The sequence below is a fragment of the Thamnophis sirtalis genome, unplaced genomic scaffold (genome assembly GCF_051295495.1).
Source record: "Thamnophis sirtalis isolate CommonGarterSnake01/CBP01778 unplaced genomic scaffold, rThaSir2_p1.2 scaffold_3, whole genome shotgun sequence".
NCBI classification, from domain to species: domain Eukaryota; kingdom Metazoa; phylum Chordata; class Lepidosauria; order Squamata; family Natricidae; genus Thamnophis; species Thamnophis sirtalis.
The window spans coordinates 72,746,168-72,765,333 of NW_028261383.1; the positions used below are offsets into that span (position 1 = coordinate 72,746,168).

At 40.6% G+C, this 19,166-nt stretch overlaps 1 protein-coding gene across 4 annotated transcripts in view; it reads right to left on the bottom strand.

Annotated features, from left to right (window-relative positions):
• Positions 1 to 7,308: 7,308 nt before the first annotated feature.
• The window catches only part of SHISA5 (shisa family member 5), a 38,536-nt gene continuing 26,678 nt past the window's right edge, over positions 7,309 to 19,166 (bottom strand). The window contains exons 4-7 of one of the 4 annotated variants that reach the window (XR_015695907.1): positions 18,783 to 18,898; positions 16,492 to 16,704; positions 14,714 to 14,924; positions 7,309 to 8,440 (exon numbers count right to left, since the gene is read on the bottom strand). Coding sequence is in view for 1 of the 4 variants with exons in the window: in XM_014065331.2 (XP_013920806.2) it covers positions 14,854 to 14,924; positions 16,492 to 16,704; positions 18,783 to 18,898 (400 nt within the window). In the remaining 3 variants the exon portion in view is untranslated. Of the gene's footprint in view, positions 8,441 to 8,581; positions 10,089 to 13,371; positions 14,925 to 16,491; positions 16,705 to 18,782; positions 18,899 to 19,166 lie in introns of those variants that run through there. The other 3 variants (XR_015695909.1, XR_015695908.1, XM_014065331.2) reach the window with 3 other exon arrangements.

The window sequence follows — 19,166 nt, forward strand, 5'->3', positions numbered from 1 at the left end:
AAGGCAATGACAAACCACTTCTGAACTGTTGCCAAGAAAACAAAATTGATGCTTCCATGAAGTTACCAGGATATTTTACTCTGCAAGTTGTTCCAAAGGTGCTTTTTCAAGAGGCAACTGGCGACTATTCTGCAAGTTATCTGTTTCAAGTCTGGTGGTGGAACTACAGCTCCAGGCATTCACAGCTAAGCTGTTGTAATGTTTCTGCTATGAATAGGATAGGATAGGATAAACAGTTCAAAGGAACCTTGGTCCAACCCCCTGCTTAGGTAGGAAACCTATACCAACCCCCTGCTTAGGCAGGAAACCCTATACCATTTCAGACAAATATTTAACCAATCTCTTCTTAAAAACTTCTAGTGTTGGAGCATTTACAACTTCTGGAGGCAAGTTGTTAATAGGGTCACTCCGTTCAACTAGATCTTAAGATATTGAAAGATCTATCCATGATTCCCACTCTGCACTCCACCAGCATTTTCCTCCCTTTTTAAAAACTTGCAACCATTTTCATTCCTTGAGGGTTAGGTGAAAGAAAATCAACTAAACCACCTTTTTTTCTTGCAGTTGTGAGGTATTTTAAGTCAACATTATCTTAGAAAATAGTATTCTAAGATGACATTCCACAGCAGAGATCCATTTGAATATATATGTATTTTAAAGATCATGCAAAGTTTGAGCTTTCTTGTGTTGTGCAGTTTTAGTGAAACTGAAGGATAGGATTTACCTTATGAATTCATTTTAATTATTCAGTGACAGAATTCAAGTAATCATTGACCAGTGATTCACTAACATTACAATTGTGCCATTGTGAATGTAATGTCAACATCTCTGTTATTAAAATCAGGGCAATAAGCAAAGCCAAATATTCAGTGTGGTAAAAAAAGACAATTTAAATGTCATGTTTATTCAAAGTTCAGTATCATTATGTTGCATATGGATTTTAGTGGCCTTATTTAGACGCCGGTATGAGTCAGCCGAAGTAGAACTGGAGAACAAGCTCAAACAGGGCCTTGGAGTACAGCAATGAAGGCTGATAAGCTGACTTGGCTGATAGCCAGGACTCTGGCTATCCGGAAGTCCGGATGTAGACAGCATTTCTATCAGTCAAGCCTTGTATGTGGGAGGTGGGAGGGAACCCACCACTTCAGTTGCTGGGGACATTCTACCTGTCTGGCCTGTGAAAGAAATCTGGCAACCCCATTTTAGCAAGTGTTGCCGAACATGTTATTTGGAGAGAGTGCTAGTTTTGGAGAGAAACATGATAATCATACAAGAGAGTCTTGTGTGGTTGCAGTTACCTGGTGCTAGAGGGCGAAGGAGGTGAAGATGATAAGGAGAGGTTCCCCTGACAGAAGAGAAGCAAATATCAGATAGGAATACAAATTACCTCCAATGTGGCAGACAGATGCTTGGAGTTTTTGAAGTACTTCAGACCAGGCAAGGCTGGGAAGGCCCAGAGGGAGGTGCACCACACAAAGTCTATGCAGAGTCTGGCCAGCTGCCAAAGATCCAAGCAGAGAAGACACGCTGAGTCCTTTCCACAGCAATACAACCAATTCCCCTTCCATCTCTTGCTTGGAAAATGGACTAGAAGAGGGGTGTCAAACTTCCGGCGTCACAGCATCATGTGACATATTGAGACCCCCCCCTTTCATTAAGACTGGTGTGGGTGTGGCCAGCATGTGACACATCTGGCCCATGGGCCACGAGTTTGACAGCCCTGGACTAGAAAAAAAAGGTGAATAAGCTGGTAATTTACTAATGGAGCAAGGGCATGTTAACTGAATAGCGCTGAGAAAGAGGCTGGAGAAAGTGACATTTAAGTGGAAGTTCCTAATTGTTGTAAGTAGTACTTAGTAAAGGAATCATAGAATTCCCTACCATCTCTGTCATTGTAAAGCAATTGTTCTTAGTTAAAAACACATCCAGCAGCCAAAGAACACATGACACACTAAGATTAATGTAATGTTATATCTGGGAAAAGATAGTAATTTTAGACCCTCTCATCAAACTGGAAAGAATTCTTCAGGTAACTTCTCCAAAACAGCTACATTGGAAACTGGGATTCAACCACAGCAAACCGCAAATCATGTGTTAAATCCGATTGTGGATCAAATGGTCTGAGCTTCCATCTCCCTGTTCATGTCTGGAAAGAATTTTTAAAAGCTACTTGGTGCCCAGAATTCCCTAAATAAAAACATGCTAATTCCTCAGATTTTGAACTTCAAGGCCAGAACCATCAATTTCACTGCTGCAGCTGGACATCCAAAAACAAAATTCTTCTGCAAGGTAATCAAGGGAGAAGGGCATAATTATACCTTTAGAGATTGGCTTCTTTCTAACTGATTTGATGGGCCATTTTCAAAGCAAACAAGCATGGATAGTATGATGTGCCAATCCGTTAATTATATGCTTTCCAAACACAACTTGGCCGCATTATGAGGCCTCAAAGTATCTCTAGGCTCTTTTTTTAATGTCACAGCTCTCTTTTATTTGGCACTTGTGTTAGTATCTTAAGAGGCGCACGATAAATGCCTACAACATAGATCAGGGAAAAGTGGAATCTGGCACTCAAGATGTCAGGTTGCAACTCCCACAATCCAATTATCAGTGGTTAATTTTAGCCCAGTGCACTTGAAGGTTCTTCAGTGAGGCCTGGGCCCTAGTATGGATATTTTAGATGGAAGATTTTTTGAAAGTATCTTGTTCAGGGTAGTCCTTGACTTGTGACCAAAATTGGGAATGGAACTTCCATTGCTAAGCAATGAGGTTAAGTGAGCTACACCGATTTTATGACCTTGCTGCAATCATTAAATGAATTCATCTTCCTCATTGACTTGCTTGTGGGAAGCTTCCTGGGAAGGCTGCAAGTGATGATCATGTGAACTCAGAACACTGCAATTGTTATAAGTACATGCTCGTTGCCAAGTGTCCAGATTATGATAATGAGACGGGATGCTGTGATGATCATAAATGTGAGTACTGGTCATATATCACTTTTTTTTGCAATTGAACAGTTGCTAAACACATGGTTGTAAGTCAAGGACTACCTGTAAGTTTCCCTACATTTTATCCTATGGAAGTATAAATTTCAAACCTTGTGTTTTAGCTTCTGCCAACTATTTTTTTTTAAATCCTTTGTGCCTAATGGTGAAAGCGCACTGGCTTTGTCCCCACTTTATTTTGGGAAAGGGTCTTATTCGGAATATAGCTTTGATGAGATCCTATTTTCTCCAGCTTTAACTTAAGCTTCTGACTGTTTGGATATTATCACATATGCACTCAAGCTATATTAGGTAAAGGTAAAGTTTCGTTTCGTTTTGTAGTTTATTTATAGGCCGCCCTTTTCCCTGAGGGGACTCAGGGCGGCTTACAATCAAAAAAAGGAAAGGGAGTGTAGGACAATACAAAAAAAAGAAATGTGCACAAAGTAAATTAGACAATAAAACTCAACATTCACTCAGCATTCGGGAGGGGCAAATTAAGATTATCCCCAGGCCTGACGGGTTAGCCAGTTCTTGAGGGCTGTACGGAAGGCCTGGACGGTGGTGAGGGTACGAATCTCCACGGGGAGATTGTTCCATAGTGTCGGAGCCGCAACAGAGAAGGCTCTCCTCCGAGTAATCGCCAGTCGGCACTGACTGGCGGATGGAATACGGAGGAGGCCAACTCTATGCGATCTGATGGGATGCAGGGAGGTAATTGGCAGAAGGCGGTCTCTCAAATAGCCAGATCCACTACCATGGAGCGCCTTATAGGTGGTGAGTAAGACCTTGAAGTGCACCCGGAGACCAACAGGTAGCCAGTGCAGCTCACGGAGGATCGGTGTTATGTGGGCGAACCGTGGTGCGCCCACGATCACTCGCGCGGCCGCATTCTGGACTAGCTGAAGTCTTCGGATGCTCTTCAAGGGCAGCCCCATGTAGAGCACATTACAGTATTCCAGCCTAGAGATCACAAGGGCTCGAGTGACTGTTGTGAGGGCCTCCCGATTCAGGTAGGGCCGCAACTGGCGCACCAGGCGAACCTGGGCAAATGCCCCCCTGGTCACAGCTGAGAGATGGTGGTCAAAAGTTAGCTGTGAATCCAGGAGGACTCCCAAGTTGCGGGCCCTTTCTGAGGGGTTTAAATTTTGTCCCCCCAGCCTGAGTGATGGTATGGTGGTCAAATTTTTGGGAGGGAAACACAACAGCCACTCGGTCTTGTCTGGGTTGAGTATCAGCTTGTTCGCTCTCATCCAGTCTTTAACGGCTTCCAGTCCCCGGTTCATCACGTCCACCGCTTCATTGAGTTGGCACGGGGCGGACAGATACAACTGTGTATCGTCCGCATATTGGTGATATTTTATCCCGTGCCTTCGGATGATCTCGCCCAGCGGTTTCATGTAAATGTTGAATAGTAGGGGGGATAGGACCGACCCTTGCGGCACCCCATAGGTTAGGGGCCTCAGGGACGATCTCTGCCCCCCCACTAACACCGACTGCGACCTGTCCGAGAGATAGGAGGAGAACCACTGCAAGACAGTGCCGCCCACCCCTATCTCCCGCAGTCGTCGCAGAAGGATACCATGGTCGATGGTATCGAAAGCCGCTGAGAGGTCCAGGAGAACTAGGATGGAAGCATGGCCTCCATCCCTAGCTCTCCAGAGATCATCAGTCAATGCGACCAAAGCGGTTTCTGTGCTGTAACCGGGTCTGAAGCCAGACTGGAAGGGGTCAAGATAGTTAGCTTCCTCCAAGGTACGCTGAAGCTGGAGAGCCACCACCTTCTCAACAACCTTCCCTACAAAGGGAAGGTTGGAGACTGGACGATAGTTATTAAGAATAGCTGGATCCAGAGACGGCTTCTTCAGGAGGGGTCTCACCACCGCTGTCTTAAGCGCGGTGGGAAAGTACCCCTCCCGAAGAGAAGCGGTAACAACTGCCTGGATCCAGCCTCGTGTCACCTCACTGCTGTTGGCAACCAGCCAGGAGGGACACGGGTCCAGTATGCAGGTGGAGGCACTCACAGCTCGCATAGCCTTGTCCACATCCCCAGAGGCAACTTCCTGAAACTCAACCCAGAGATGGTTTGCCAAGTTTTCTCCTTGTGTCTCGGCTGGATCTACTGGGGTGGAGTCCAGGTCCGCTCGAAACCGGGCAACTTTGTCCGCCAAGAACTGGACATATTCCTCAGCCTTACCCTGTAAGGAGTCCCCCGTCTCCCTCCTATTTAGGAGGGAGCGGGTTATCCTAAACAGGGCGGCTGGGCGGGACTCGGCGGACGCTACCAAGGAGGCAATGTATGTTCTTTTTGTTGTTCTTAGGGTCCGAATATACTCCTTGGTGCATGCTGTCAAAAGTGCCCGTTTCGACTCGGACCTATCGGACCTCCACGAGTGCTCTAGGCGTCTCCTCCGGCACTTTACCTCCCGGAGCTCCTCAGTAAACCAAGGAGGCCTCCGGGGGCCGCTGACCCGGAGGGGCCGTAGCGGCGCAATCCGGTCGAGAGACTCCGAAGCTGCCGAGTGCCAGGCAGCGACGAGGGTCTTTGCCGAACTGTGGGCGAGGGTATCAGGAATAACCCCAAGCTCCGTCTGGAACCTAACAGGATCCATCAGTCGCTTGGGGCGGAACCAGCTGGTCGGTTCCTCCTCCCTACGGTGGAGGTTTGGCCTCCGGAAGTCTAGCCTCAGTAGGTAGTGGTCTGACCACGACAGGGGTATGATCTCATTACCCCTCAGACCAAGATCGTAACTCCACTGCTCCGAGAGGAATACGAGGTCAAGCGTGTGACCCGCTGAGTGAGTTGGGCCTCGAATTACTTGAGTCAAGCCTATGGCTGTCATGGAAGCCATGAACTCCTGCGCTCCATCAGAGTGTTCACCGAGCGAAGGCAAGTTAAAGTCCCCCAGAACTATAAGTCTAGGGAACTCAACCGCTAGCTCGGCTACTGACTCGAGGAGCGAGGGGAGGGCTGCTGCAACGTAGTTGGGAAAGATTCCTCTCGCACATATCTGCTAATCGTTCCCGACTCTAGGGGGTGGTGCTCATCTCTGTTTGAAAGCCAAAGAGCCAGTGCTGTCCAACGATGTCTCCATGATCACATGGCCAGCATGACTAAACGCCAAAGGCGCACGGAGTGCTATTATCTTCCCACAAAAGGTGGTTTCTATTTTTTCTACTTGCATTTTTACGTGCTTTCGAACTGCTAGGTTGGCTGAAGTTGGGACAAGTAATGGGAGCTCACTCCGTTACGCGGCCCTAGGGATTTGAACCCGCCGACCTTTCTGATCAACAAGCTCAGTGTCTTAGCCACTGAGCCTAACCCTAACCCTTACCCCAAACTATATTACAACTTGCTGAAATATTTTTTTTCTGTCATTATTCATTATTTCTTTTTGTAACTTGCAGTTTTAAAATAAAGTTTCTGTGTTTTCTCTTTCTTCTAGCATTCTGGCTAGTGGGAAAGTAAACTTTCTGGTGTCATCTTCTGTTCACCAGAAAGATGACTCATTTTCTCTCTGGATGTGTTCAAGATTAACCACAGATTATCATCCATGTCCATTATTATTTTTAACCTGATTGTGAAATTGTCACAAGAAGTGGAGTGTGAGTCTGATTTGTTTTTTATCAGTACTTGTTCAGTGGACTACACTGCTGGTAAATTGTAGGTTCTTCATCTGTAGTAGGATGGTGAATCTTCAGATGGTTCTGTGCCTGAATAGAGTGGAGGATATTGTCTTGAGTAGACTGAACTTCCCTGTGGCTGTATGGTCCCCATACTAAGGGTACAGGGCCTGACTCACAGCAGGAGCTAAAGCTGAGTCTGTTGACAGTTCTATAGAGAAGAAGGACCCAGGATGCAATCAGTGCAGGAAGGAATAACTATTAATATCTGTTTACTGCTAATAATGACAGTAGTTTAACATGCAAGTATAAAAGTAGAATAGACATGTAAATCAGTATATAGAGGCATTATGAGAAATATACCAGCATTTTCCTTCCCAATTTATACAGAAATGCTATCCAAAGGAGTTCTCATTTGGCAGTGGCCTGAATTTACATATTTTTGCTTACAAAAACTAAATTAGATTAAATTAATTAAAAAATTAGAAGGCCAATTTCAGTCAAGTGCAGTTTCTAGCCTTTCCACAATACATCTATTTCTGGAGTCTTATCTTCTATTGGCACCATGAACTTCTAAGCAGCCAAGTGGAGCAGAGCTGTTCAACCCCCTGCAACCCAATCTCTGGCTTGATGATATGAAGTGTTGATGGGGACAATCTGAAGTCAAAGTGCAACTAGATTTATCTGGGTGAAATTACTGAGCTCTATGTTATCGTAAATCTTAAACATTACAATTGAGTTTCCTGATGTGGTTTGCAGTATGTGTTTCAGATCCTGTCAATAAGACAAGATTCTGGGCCAGGAGGACTATAATTGAAGGAAGCATTTATTTATTTATTTTTATTTTAGAACATCTGAATACAACTTTGAGAATACTCTTTGTCAGATTCGGGGATCAATCAATTCAATAGTTTTGTCAAGGACTAACATAAAAACAAGAGCAAAACCCAAGCAAAAGAGAAATCCATCAATGGCACCAGACAGAAAACCTCAATTTCAAATTATTCGTCATATATGGATGTAGTTTACTATTGTTCATACTAAACTAATTGGACCCAGAAACTGATATGAGAATGGCCTAAAAACAGAGTAAAATCATGGTATTGTTTAAAACTCTGTAGAACATTGTTCCCAATCAAAGCTAAATGGCAGGAGCTTGGAAAAAGATTTTTTTGAAAGATATCAGCCCCTATCTAGGTTTAATATGGCAGAATTTAGCAACATTCAAGGAAGTACATCTGGATGCGCTGAAAGGAGAGCTTGTATGTAATAAGGAGCCACGTGTCCAGGATATTTTGCGAGCAAATGAAATGAGCTGCCTGAAATATAATAAAATATGAACACAATAGATTGTATTGTGTTTGTGCACAAGCACGTAATTGGGCAGCACAGCGTATTTATTTCTACCTGTTTTCTAGCACAATTGATGGCAAAGCCAGTGTTGAAGTTCTTATCAACTCAGTTGGAAACTGAGTTAGAATTTAAATATCTCACAGGTCAGAGGGAAGAAGATAAAGTATTTAAGGCAACATTTTAGAAAAAATAATAGTGGATGCTTACACCTTGGTGACTTCCCCTCCACCCCACCCCCACCAACATTTGGCAATATATACAGCACCATGACCAGGTTAGGGAGATAACTGTAGTAACAACAAACAAGCTGAAAACTGCAATCAGGAATACCATTATAATCCACTTGAGAGTGTCCTTTGTTGTATAAACTCTTTGGTAATTTTCTTCCTCCCTGAGGTCCTGCGCTTGGATTAAATGCAGAAAAACGAAGAATACATGAGGAAACTTCCAAGTGGCCTTTTCAGACCATAACTGAGAAACTTCAAAGGAAAGAAGGAAAGAGGTATAGCAGGAAATACAATAACAAGGTCAATGAATTAGGTTATCTGCAACAATATAGTAAGTTTAAACAAAGTCTAAAGCACTCTGATAAATGAAGCAAGTATCAGGAACTCAGATGATAAATTGTAGGACGTATTAATTTAGATTTATTTATTTCAACTAAACTCTCACTGAAAACTTTTCAGCTGAAAACAAGCACAACACAAAACTCATGAGTTATAATCTTTAAATAATTCTAAAGAACAGAGATTCTCTTTACAGCTTTAGAAGCGTCTGGATTTCTTTAAATTAACTTTCAGTAAAATAGTTCTGAATGGAATGTTTGGAAAGGAAAGTTGTGGATTAATGAGTCATTGTTTCCATTTTAGCCATTACTTGCATACCATGGTCAGTGGATACCAATAAACTGTTTACAGATGTAATGGCTGTTCATTTTGAATAGTTATTTTGCAGGTTCCGGTGGTCAAAATATGTGTTTATGTGAACTGTTTGGCTAAGAGTTAAACAAATATGACTAAATTATAGCCTAGATTCTACAACTGCTATATTTAGGACAGTGTAAGGAATTCTTACTATTCATACCTTATTAGTTTAAGAGGAAATACAGAATGAGCATTTTTTGGTCATCCATATATGGTTTTAGCCAGCCCCTGCCTCCTAACTCTTTTTTCCTTTCATAACTCTCGGCATTTTCCTTAAATAACAAAACTTATCCTATTTTGTGACATGCTGAAGGCTACTCCATTTACCCTTCAAAACTGCATTAGGGGGAAAATTTGTAGCCAACTTTGATCACATCCTATCCAGGGTTTAGAATGCCCTTAAAGGTACAGAGCTCCGCAGAGCCACAAGGAAATCCACCACACAAAACAGGAATAATTGCCTGTCCAATCATTTTAGCTAGTGGAATAAACACATCATTCTAAACACTATTGTGGGAGTTCATATTTTTGTACTAAAATATTGGCAGGCAACTGAAGAGATTTATGGTGCTGAGATTTATCTCTTGATGGAGATCAAGTAAGTTTTCAACCATACAAACCTGGAATGTTTAATCATTCCAGCCTATCTTGAACTATTGTTACAAATAGACACACACACCCCACCAATCTGCCAGCATTGCCTTCAAGTAGAAAAGTAGAAAGCAGGGGATACAGTTGAAACTGGAAGCATCTCTCCACAAATAGGGAACCACAGTAGTATTTCACATGACACAGCACATCTGCAATTCCTTCTGTTAATGTTGTCCCTTTCCTTGGACTTTCAGAGACCAATTCATCCCATTATATATTTTAATCCACTCGTGCAAGAAAACTAATGCCACATATACAGTATAATCTCTTTTGCTGAGTTACACAAACTGTTAGAAATTCTGTTGGACAATAATATGTATTCTATCAGCAAGCGCGTGTCAGAAATTCATCCATTTTATCTGTGGCAAGCGATTATGGAGAGATCATGAAATTGCTAGATTTCTGCCTGTGCAATTACACGGTAGGTGGAATTTTGGGGGGGGGGGAGTACAAACAAGACAAAAATTTATTGGGGGCATCTCTGTCAACTGACGGGGGAAGTTGCTGCTCTTGAATTTCTGTCTGGAAATGATATTCCTTCAGCCAAATTGACCTGAAGGATTAAAAAGAACAGGGTGTAAGAATCGTGAGCTGTAAATCCCTCAGGGAGTACAAAACTGAACAAAGCCTCTCTAGCTTATGTTGAACAGATTTTGAGAATTTAATTATATCTTTCAATTTCCTGGATTGGTTTTTTATTTTTGAAGCATGTCCGGCATGCTCACAGCTTAAACTATGTTGTTTATTTAAAATGAATGGCTTGGCATTCTTTTGTTGTAAGGATCTTGGCATGTCTTTTGTTGTAAGGAACTTTTATTAGCACTCTGCATAATGTCGTAATCTACACCCATAGAATGGAAGAACTTTATTTCTCCCAACAACATTTTGGCTTCTGCCAGAACTGGTGAACCTACAATTAGAAGAGCTCTCAAAGATCAGTGGGAACTGAGTGCTTCTCCTCTTGTTACATTACTTCGCATCTAAGCTACAGTGATCCATTTGAGAAAAATGCTGCTGTGAAAAATGCTATTGTCTCCATTATTCTGTTTGCCATTTTAGTTGGAAGGTAGCTTCATGCATGTAAGAAGGCAAAGAATTTAGCAAGAGTTCATTTTAAATTATAGAGCTTCAATGAATCTACTAGATAATATGCTGCTTTAGAGCAATTTTCCAAAATCTTTTATCATTTTCTGAAACCCTTCATTTAACAAAACATAACTCAAGAATTATGACTGTTTTATGCACGGAGGTTCAGATGCAGGATGGTGGGATACTGAATTAAAGATTTTTGGAAGGTGGGACAGCCAGGAGAAAACTCAAGACAAACTCCGTGTCAATACCCAAATCTGGAGACGGCACCATAGTAAATTATAAAAAGAAAGTAGAGACTAAAGAGAGGGGAGTTAAATAGATTAAAGCTTAATGTCTTATATTTTTTCTCCTATTCTGGAAACAATACTCTACTTCTATATATTAAAACTTCGTTCTACTTCATTAGTACAGAAATCAGTGCCAGAATAAAACCTCTCATTTGAGGGGATCCTTGGTGTTCTCTGAGCTTGCTGATACTGATGTTACCTAGTTTGGGTAATGAAACATCTGCAAGACAATAAACAAAGCTCAGGGAACACCAAGGATCGATCCCTCATATCAACCCTGAGCTACATATATTCTCCTTTATTAATGCCTCATTTGTTTAACTATTCTTTCTCTCTATCTATATCAGCTCCTATCCTGAGTCACCCTCCAACATACGGGAACACAATAGAATATTCAATAAAAAAACTATTTTAGAGGCACAGAAGGTGCTGGAAGTTGAGCTTTATTACAAACCTCCCCCCTCCTTCCAGTGGAGGAATTGGATCTTCCTATCGACTGCTAACAATTAGAGGTCACATGAAAAAAGTGCCAACACCGCGCATAACTTATGCACAATATTGGAAAAAATAAAATACACCATCAGAGCTAGATATAATCAGAAAAGTGTTGGCCTGTGCGGAAGCAGATAGGCTCACTCTTGAACTTAAAAATAAAGGGGAATTAGAATATTTTGAAGTCTGGAACAGATTTTATGACTGGTATAAGACAAGGTGACAAGACTGGAACAAACTGTATATATTGTGATTGGACAGAAGGATAGACAATGTATTAAGTAAGCTAATTGTTAATGGTTGAGACTAGCTGTATATAATGTGAATGTATGGTCACTTTGACTTCGCGGTATTGCATTGTTTTAAATGTAAAAATAATAAAAATATATTAGGAAAAAAAAGAAAAAAGTGCCAACACCAGAAACAAAATATTAGTCCCATTGAAATGTGTTGGAATGTTTAATTAAAATGAATATAAGACTAAATGAATGTGAAAATAGCTCCATGCAATTTTGAGCGAGGACCAGTGGTGTTCAATTCAAGGATGCAAACACTTCTAATCTAAGCCAAATTAAAGTCATTTAAAAGCAATGTGTATTGTAAATGGTCGGATTTATTACAAATAGCCACAAATATGCTAACTTTTGTTCTAAATGCATTTTCTTTACCAGAAGCAAAAACATGTAAAGGAAATTTTTTTATTAAAAACAAAATCAAGATTCTGAACAAATAACATTGTACAATAGCTATGGTGACACAGTTACAAAAATTTGAAAAGGCACTTTAAATGTTCACAATAAAAAAGGATAAACAAAAGTCTTCTTTTCTTTGACAAAGAATGCAGCTTTTTAATTGAGACACTACACGTGCCACTTGTCACAATCCTTCATACTTCACACAAGTACTATGAATTGTAACATGAGCCACTTCTAGCAGTAGAAGTGCCATTAAAGAAATGCCTTCTATTATAAATTTTTCATAAGGAAATATTTTTGGAGAGATTCTTCTACCAGTTGTCAATTCTTGAAATCTTGCCAATTGTTAACTGTGATTTCACATATTACAATGATTAGAAACTATTCTCAGCATACATAGCCTGAATAAGGAAACAGAGGCAGCACTCAAGGCAAGCAGGCAAAACGGCCTTCAACAAAATAATACTATGATTCCATAATTACAGCACAGTGATAGAGAGAGGTATTCTTTATAAGACATATGTGGAAGTAAAAATATAGAGTCACGCTGTCATAAAATCCAAAGCTTGCTGAAATAAGATATTTCTAATGGGTAATAAGGGGGCAAACTCTTTCAGACTTTCAGGTAATCCTTGTCTCACAACTGGTTGCAAAAAAAATGTCAGAAAATCACATGATGTTCTGCTTTATAAGCATTGTGACTTATGACCATAAATTGCAAGCTTCATTGTGGTTGTAAGTTGAGGACTGTCTGTATTTACAAAAAGTACAATAACAGAGTTTAACACAAACAGCAGAAATCAACCATTTTCTCTTCCTCGGCCCAAAGAAGTATTACATTATCCATTTACATAACTTATAATTTTCTGATATCCTTTCATTTTTTCTGTAACATAATGTAGTCCACTTCTCTCAGATGAGTGCACTTTATCATGTTGGATTATAATTTGCAGTATCTCCAGCAAGCATGGCCGTAAATCAATATCTCTCAAGATTAGTGGTATGGAAAAAGACTGATACAAGCCATTAACGCAGAGGAGATACAACATTTTTCAGAAATGTTCCTGTTAGGTTTACTGTAAAATCCTCTACATATTAAATGAAAGTCCTACAGAATTCACTCTTAATGATTCTGCAAGTATTTTAAACAGAAAAATGCAACTGAAATTGGGAGAGTTAGAAGACACAAAGGTGACAGAAATATTCATCAAACACCAAGACAACAAATCTGTAACTTCAGAAAACTATTAGCAATGGGGGATTCCCCCCCCCCCAAACTATGTATCTCTTGGCTAGGTATTTCTAAACAGGAACTACAGTTTTCACAATGTATATAATCTCATAGTGTCGGCTGGTTTTATGAGCTGCACTGATTTATTTTGGGTGCCGTGTCACTTTATTTGGAGCGAAGTTGTTTTCCTTTGGACTGCATTAGCTATAGAGAGATTGGGAGCCATCTCTATCCTGGGGTGTTAACCCAGGTTTAGACTTTCTTCCTTATCAAATTACTTCCATATTACTATGTAAAGAGTTTTGAAATGTTTCCACTTTCATACAAGTCTCCAGGATGCCAAATTTATTGCATATAGTGTTTATTTCAAGACAGAAATTCATCTCTCTCTCTCTCTCCTTCCCTCTCTCTCCTTAAGTAGTTGGAAAATTACTTTCAATTGAGAAATGGATTTATTCTGAAATGGCACCAAAACACACATTTTAAATGAAACATTACTGTGATATTTCCTCCTTCTAATAGTATATTCAGGCTGGTGAGACTCTAATCAAAATACCACCTTATCAAAACTATATGTGCCTATAGGAAAGTGATTGTCAGATAAGAAAAATGGTTAATGTGGGGAGGAATGAAATGTCCCATTTAAATAGCCTAGAGCAGGGGTATGTAATTTAATATCCCTCCAGCTGGATTTAAATTTCCAGCAGACTCTGGATGCTAAGGGCAAGGGATTCTGGGAACTACAGATAAAATTAGAGGAGGTCACCACCTTATTTTTGTTTGGTCCTAGTTCTGGTCTTCTTTTATAAAAGCACAACATGCTGTAATATTTTGTTGCAGAACACAGAAAGCTGATAAATGATCCCATTCAACAATCTCCATGCAGCAGAGAATACTATATATATATATATATATATATATATATATATATATATATATATATATATATATATATATATATATATATATATATATATATATATATATATATATATATATATACTATTTATATATAATATAGTGACGAAACTCCAATGAAATTCAAAAATTTGCACTGTGATACTGAAAGACTATGGAACTGTTGCGTAATGAACAAAAACAAGGGGATTATTGACCAACATGCCCCATTTCTTGCTAAAGAGCTATTTCCTTATTACTTAGAAAACATAGTCTGTTTCATAGCAGATGCTATTCTTCCATACTAAGCTGGAAAGAGATTAGCCCATTTTAAATTGATTTTGATGAAATAATGCCAAAATAATCCCTCAAATGACTGTCCCTGTTTAGTCCAATTTATATTCCTGATGCTTACTTTTTAAGTTCTTTCTTAGTTCCCCCTTCCCCCCCCCAAAAAAAATCATCTTTTAATTGCTTGAATTACTTGCACTTCTCAATGCGCTGTAAATAAAGTTGTCTAAACTGTGACCCACAGTTATCAGAATATCATCTTCAGAAAGAACTCCATGTGAAAAAGGCAATTTGAAGAGGCTTCCAGGCAGATACACAACAGCAAAAGTCAATTTAATAGGAAGCCTTTGGAGGATCCATATATGCTGGATTATAAGGGGGTTGAGCTGGAGCTGAGGCACCAACTGTAAAAAACAAACAAAAAACAAGCAGACAAGTACAACAGGTTAGCATCTTACGTTATCTTTTTTTATTTATTTTTGCATATTTCTTAGATTCACCTGCTAGTATCCACATACAGTAGTTATGAAATCAAGGAAGATCTCTAGCCTGATCTTTAAATTTTGAAAATTAAATTGCAGAATGAACCGTATAAAAGTGACTGAGTGTCCATGGGATACCTTTGTTCTTCCATCATAGAAAACAAAGCAAACACATTACTTGGAGTGCTCTGTAAGATCTCTACTTGAAGCCTTATTCCTATATTGGAAAAGAAGCCTCCCTTGTTGGGCCAAAATGTCTCCTTAATCTCCATCTAGATCTTCTTCTCTATTGATAATGTTGAGTTGATTACCTGCTGCAATATAAGAACACTCCTTCTATAGAGGTAGTCCTTGAATCACATTTGTTTAGCAACTATTTGAAGTTGTAACTGCACAGAAAAAAGCGACTTACAACCAGCCCTTGAATTTATGACTATCAGAGAGTACCATGTTCACATGATCAAAATTCGGACATTTGGCAACTGGCATGCATTTATGATGGTTGCAGTGTCCTGGGGTCATATGATCACCATTTGTAACCTTCCCAGTTAGCTTTCAACAATGGAGGGAATCATTTACTTAACAACTGTAGTAATTCACTTAACAGCTGTGGCAAAAAGGTCATAAATTTGGATGTGACTCACTTAACAATCACCTTACTTAGTAATGGAAATTAGGGCCCCAGCTGTGGTCGTAACTTGAAGACAACTTGTATCTGAAAAGTTAGGTTGTTGCTTCTTTCTTCTTCACCACATCTGCATTACCCTATAGAGATTTATACGTAAAGTATAGTCTCTGGTTTCCTGATAAACATTGTGTAGGAAATGACATTGCTAGGCCTTTTCAAATCCTTGAAGGAGGTCTGCCCTTTGATGAAGGACAAACAAAGCACCTCCTTGAAGATCTTTCATGAAGCAAAGATTGCTCTATGGGAAAAGACTAAGAGAAGTCTATCCTCTGCAGTGCTGGTCAAAGTCCTTCTAGGCTGGGATGTCTCAGCAAACACTAGGAAGACTATGGAGTGCATCAAACCTATCCTGTAGCATGAGTCAAAGCAATCTGCCCTAAAGCCACCTTCTCATAAACCAAAGTTCTTCCAGGCAGAGACACTTCAGTATCTGCTGAATTCTGCACCCTGGGTTGAAGTCATCCAACCTGCAAGCATTTTGGCCAGTACTGGAGGCAGATGTTTAAGAGGGAATTTCTAGCATATTGTGGCTCATTACTCAGCTCTGTTCTTTAGGAAAGGTGACCCCCCCAGTGGAATAAAATCATCCGTAAAAAGGGATTTCAACCTGATAGCCTCAGAAGAATTTAAACAAAAGTGATAGTTTATTTGTATTAAAGAAGCCAAGTTCCCCAAGATAGGAAATATGAATTTATAATTTGAGGCTGGACATATTTTGAAAAGAAAGACTACTGTGAGCTACTATTTATTTCCTTTTCTTTCTAGCAGTTTCAGTACATCGCTCTCCTCTTCTTTCTTTACCTGGCACTGTTTCCTGGTATGGCGGTGGCCTCATAGGTTGCGTAGGGTAGGGTGGAGGGTACTGGGTTGGGTAGGGTGCTGCTGGCATTCCAGGCTGCGGCTGTACCGGCAGTGGATTGTATCCTTGGTATGGTCCTCCAGCATAAGCAACTGGTACCCCAGGCTGCTGAGGGTAAGGCATCTGTACCACAGTTGTGGCTGTGGTCACAACAGCTGTAAAACACAAGAAGGGTGTTTAGGAAGGAATCAGCACAGGAATGTGGTCGTTAGGAGTCAGGACATCTATGTGGTTACTATATTGGCATCCTTCAGTCTCAAAAGACTATGGTATCAAGCTTTGGAAAGAGGTCCTAATGCAGCATCTGGTGTGGCTAAAAAGTCCAATTCGGGAGTGGCAATACCTTCCACACTAAGATATATTCTGTCCCCTGCCTAGCCCCCAGGTTCTGGTTCTGGAATTGTCTCTTTGCCTCAGCCCGCCGAACAAGTGTCTCTTCAAATTGGAGAAGGCCATGCTGTGTCTTTAGCCTCCAAGCTTGACTAATCAGAGGTCAAGGTTTCCGAGCTGTTTATGTCAATGCCTAAGGCATTTAGATCCCTCTTGCAGATATACCCTTATATCGCAGTTGTGGTCTCCCTCTGGGGCACTTTCCCTGCACTAATTCTCCCTAGAGGAGATCTTTTGGAATCCAACCATCAGCCATTCTCACAACATGTCCAAGCCACTGTAGACGTCGCTGTTTCAACAGTATATACATGCTAGAGATTCCAGCACGTTCTAAGATTGCGCTATTTGGATTTTTGTCATGCCAGGTGATATGGTTACTAGGGGTAGAAAATGCCATCAAGTTACATAATCAATTGATCTATCAATCACAGTGTAATGGGTATTGGGGGGGGAAACCTTTGGAGATGGGGTGAAGCGATGATACTTAGGGAATGATCAGATAAGAGGCAGCATAGCCTGCAGCTGGAGAGTGGGCAGAGCAAGAAACTCAGAAGGGACTGTGCAAACTTTCTCAGGCTGCAAGGATGACAGCAGAATTGTACTTTCAGACTTGCAGACTCTGTTGATGTTTCTTTACAATAAAGTAGAATTAACTTCTCTGGTTATGTTTTCCTGTCTGATTTACCTGGCAATGCTGACTCAGGGCAGGAAGGAAATTCAACATTTCCTCTCTTCTGCTCATTTTATAACTTGGCAACTGTTTTTTCAAATACGTTTTGAGACTTCCTCCATAGGCATGAGGTAGAAAAAGAAATGTATCACTCCTCCCACCAGAAATGTTACTTCTACTAAAAGCAACACCAAGAGAAGATGTCTGATATTCTGGTATCTTATGTCCTATGTCTGCTGATCTGCCCAGATACTTAGAAGCTGTAAGACAACCTTTCCATCTTTATTCAGGCATGTCAAGACTACAATACCCAGAATTCCCTGCAGGTACGGTCACTGGAATCTTCCAGCTCCTGGAGATTTCTGAGAATTATAGTCCTAGGTTAAGTAAAGATACCAGTAAAGCTGAACTCCCTTAAGTTTGTCACACGTGCAGAGCCAAAGGAAACCGCAACTCTGATGACAGAGGTAAGTGTTGATTCTTTGTTCAGCCTCTGTGTTAGGAATATAATCTAACGGTTGGGTTGGCAATATATAAATCAAGTAACAATGTTGTACCTGTTTCCTTAAATCATACTGTAAAATGTGATTGGTTGCTGTTGTCTCCAATCGGTCATAAGAGGGAGTCAGAACGACTGTTAGCTCTCTGTTCATTAGATGCTGGGCTGATCTGATCTGAGTGTTTTTGGAAACTGGCTGTTAGAAAGTGCTGTGAGCTATTGTAAGTTTTGCAACTGTTAGCAAACTTTGTGTACCGGACTGATTATAGGATTACTGGACTATGTTATTTGGATTATCCCTTAACTGAAAGACATTGATGACTGACTGTCTTATCTGTGTATGATTTGGGCTGTTTGATGGACTCTGATACCTCTATTTTCATGAAAGTAAAAGCCTATTTAAACTGCAGTGTCTCTGTATGCTGGTTTGTGTGTTCTGCAACACAACTCTCACAACACTTCGCTGAACGTACTCGCTCTCCCAACGGGGAGCTTACCTAATACTCTGATCTAAAGCTAGTTACATTTTAAACAAGTGACTTTTCACCTACTTTAAAAGCAGCATTTCTGGGAAGCGTTCTGCTGTGTCTACTTTTCTTTCCCCAGTGCGCTCAACAACATCACTCATAGTTTTCCTCAAACAGAGCAACAATTCAGCCAGGGAGGATACTTACGCTGCGGTCTCCTTCGGCAGGCTTTATACAGGCAGCAACACGAGCAGGTGAAGCAGAGAATGATGCCTACTACAAACACGACGAAAATTGAAATGCCAATTGCTATAAACGTCCCACTGAAAAACATTGAGAATGCAAGTTGTCTGAGTTAAAGGCTTCAGAAAATAATACATTTACACCAAGAACATTTTGCTATTCTAAATGCACACAAAAATGGGAAACATGTCAGGCGAGGAGTGAAATGCAAGATTTGCACATGGTTCATCTCCATCAACTCAAACTTTCAGAGGGGCAGTTTTACTAGTTTACTGCCATGGATAAGAGAAAAAAAAATCAAGGAGGCAGGCCCAAAGGCACAAAAAGAGTTTCACTTCTTTTAAAAGT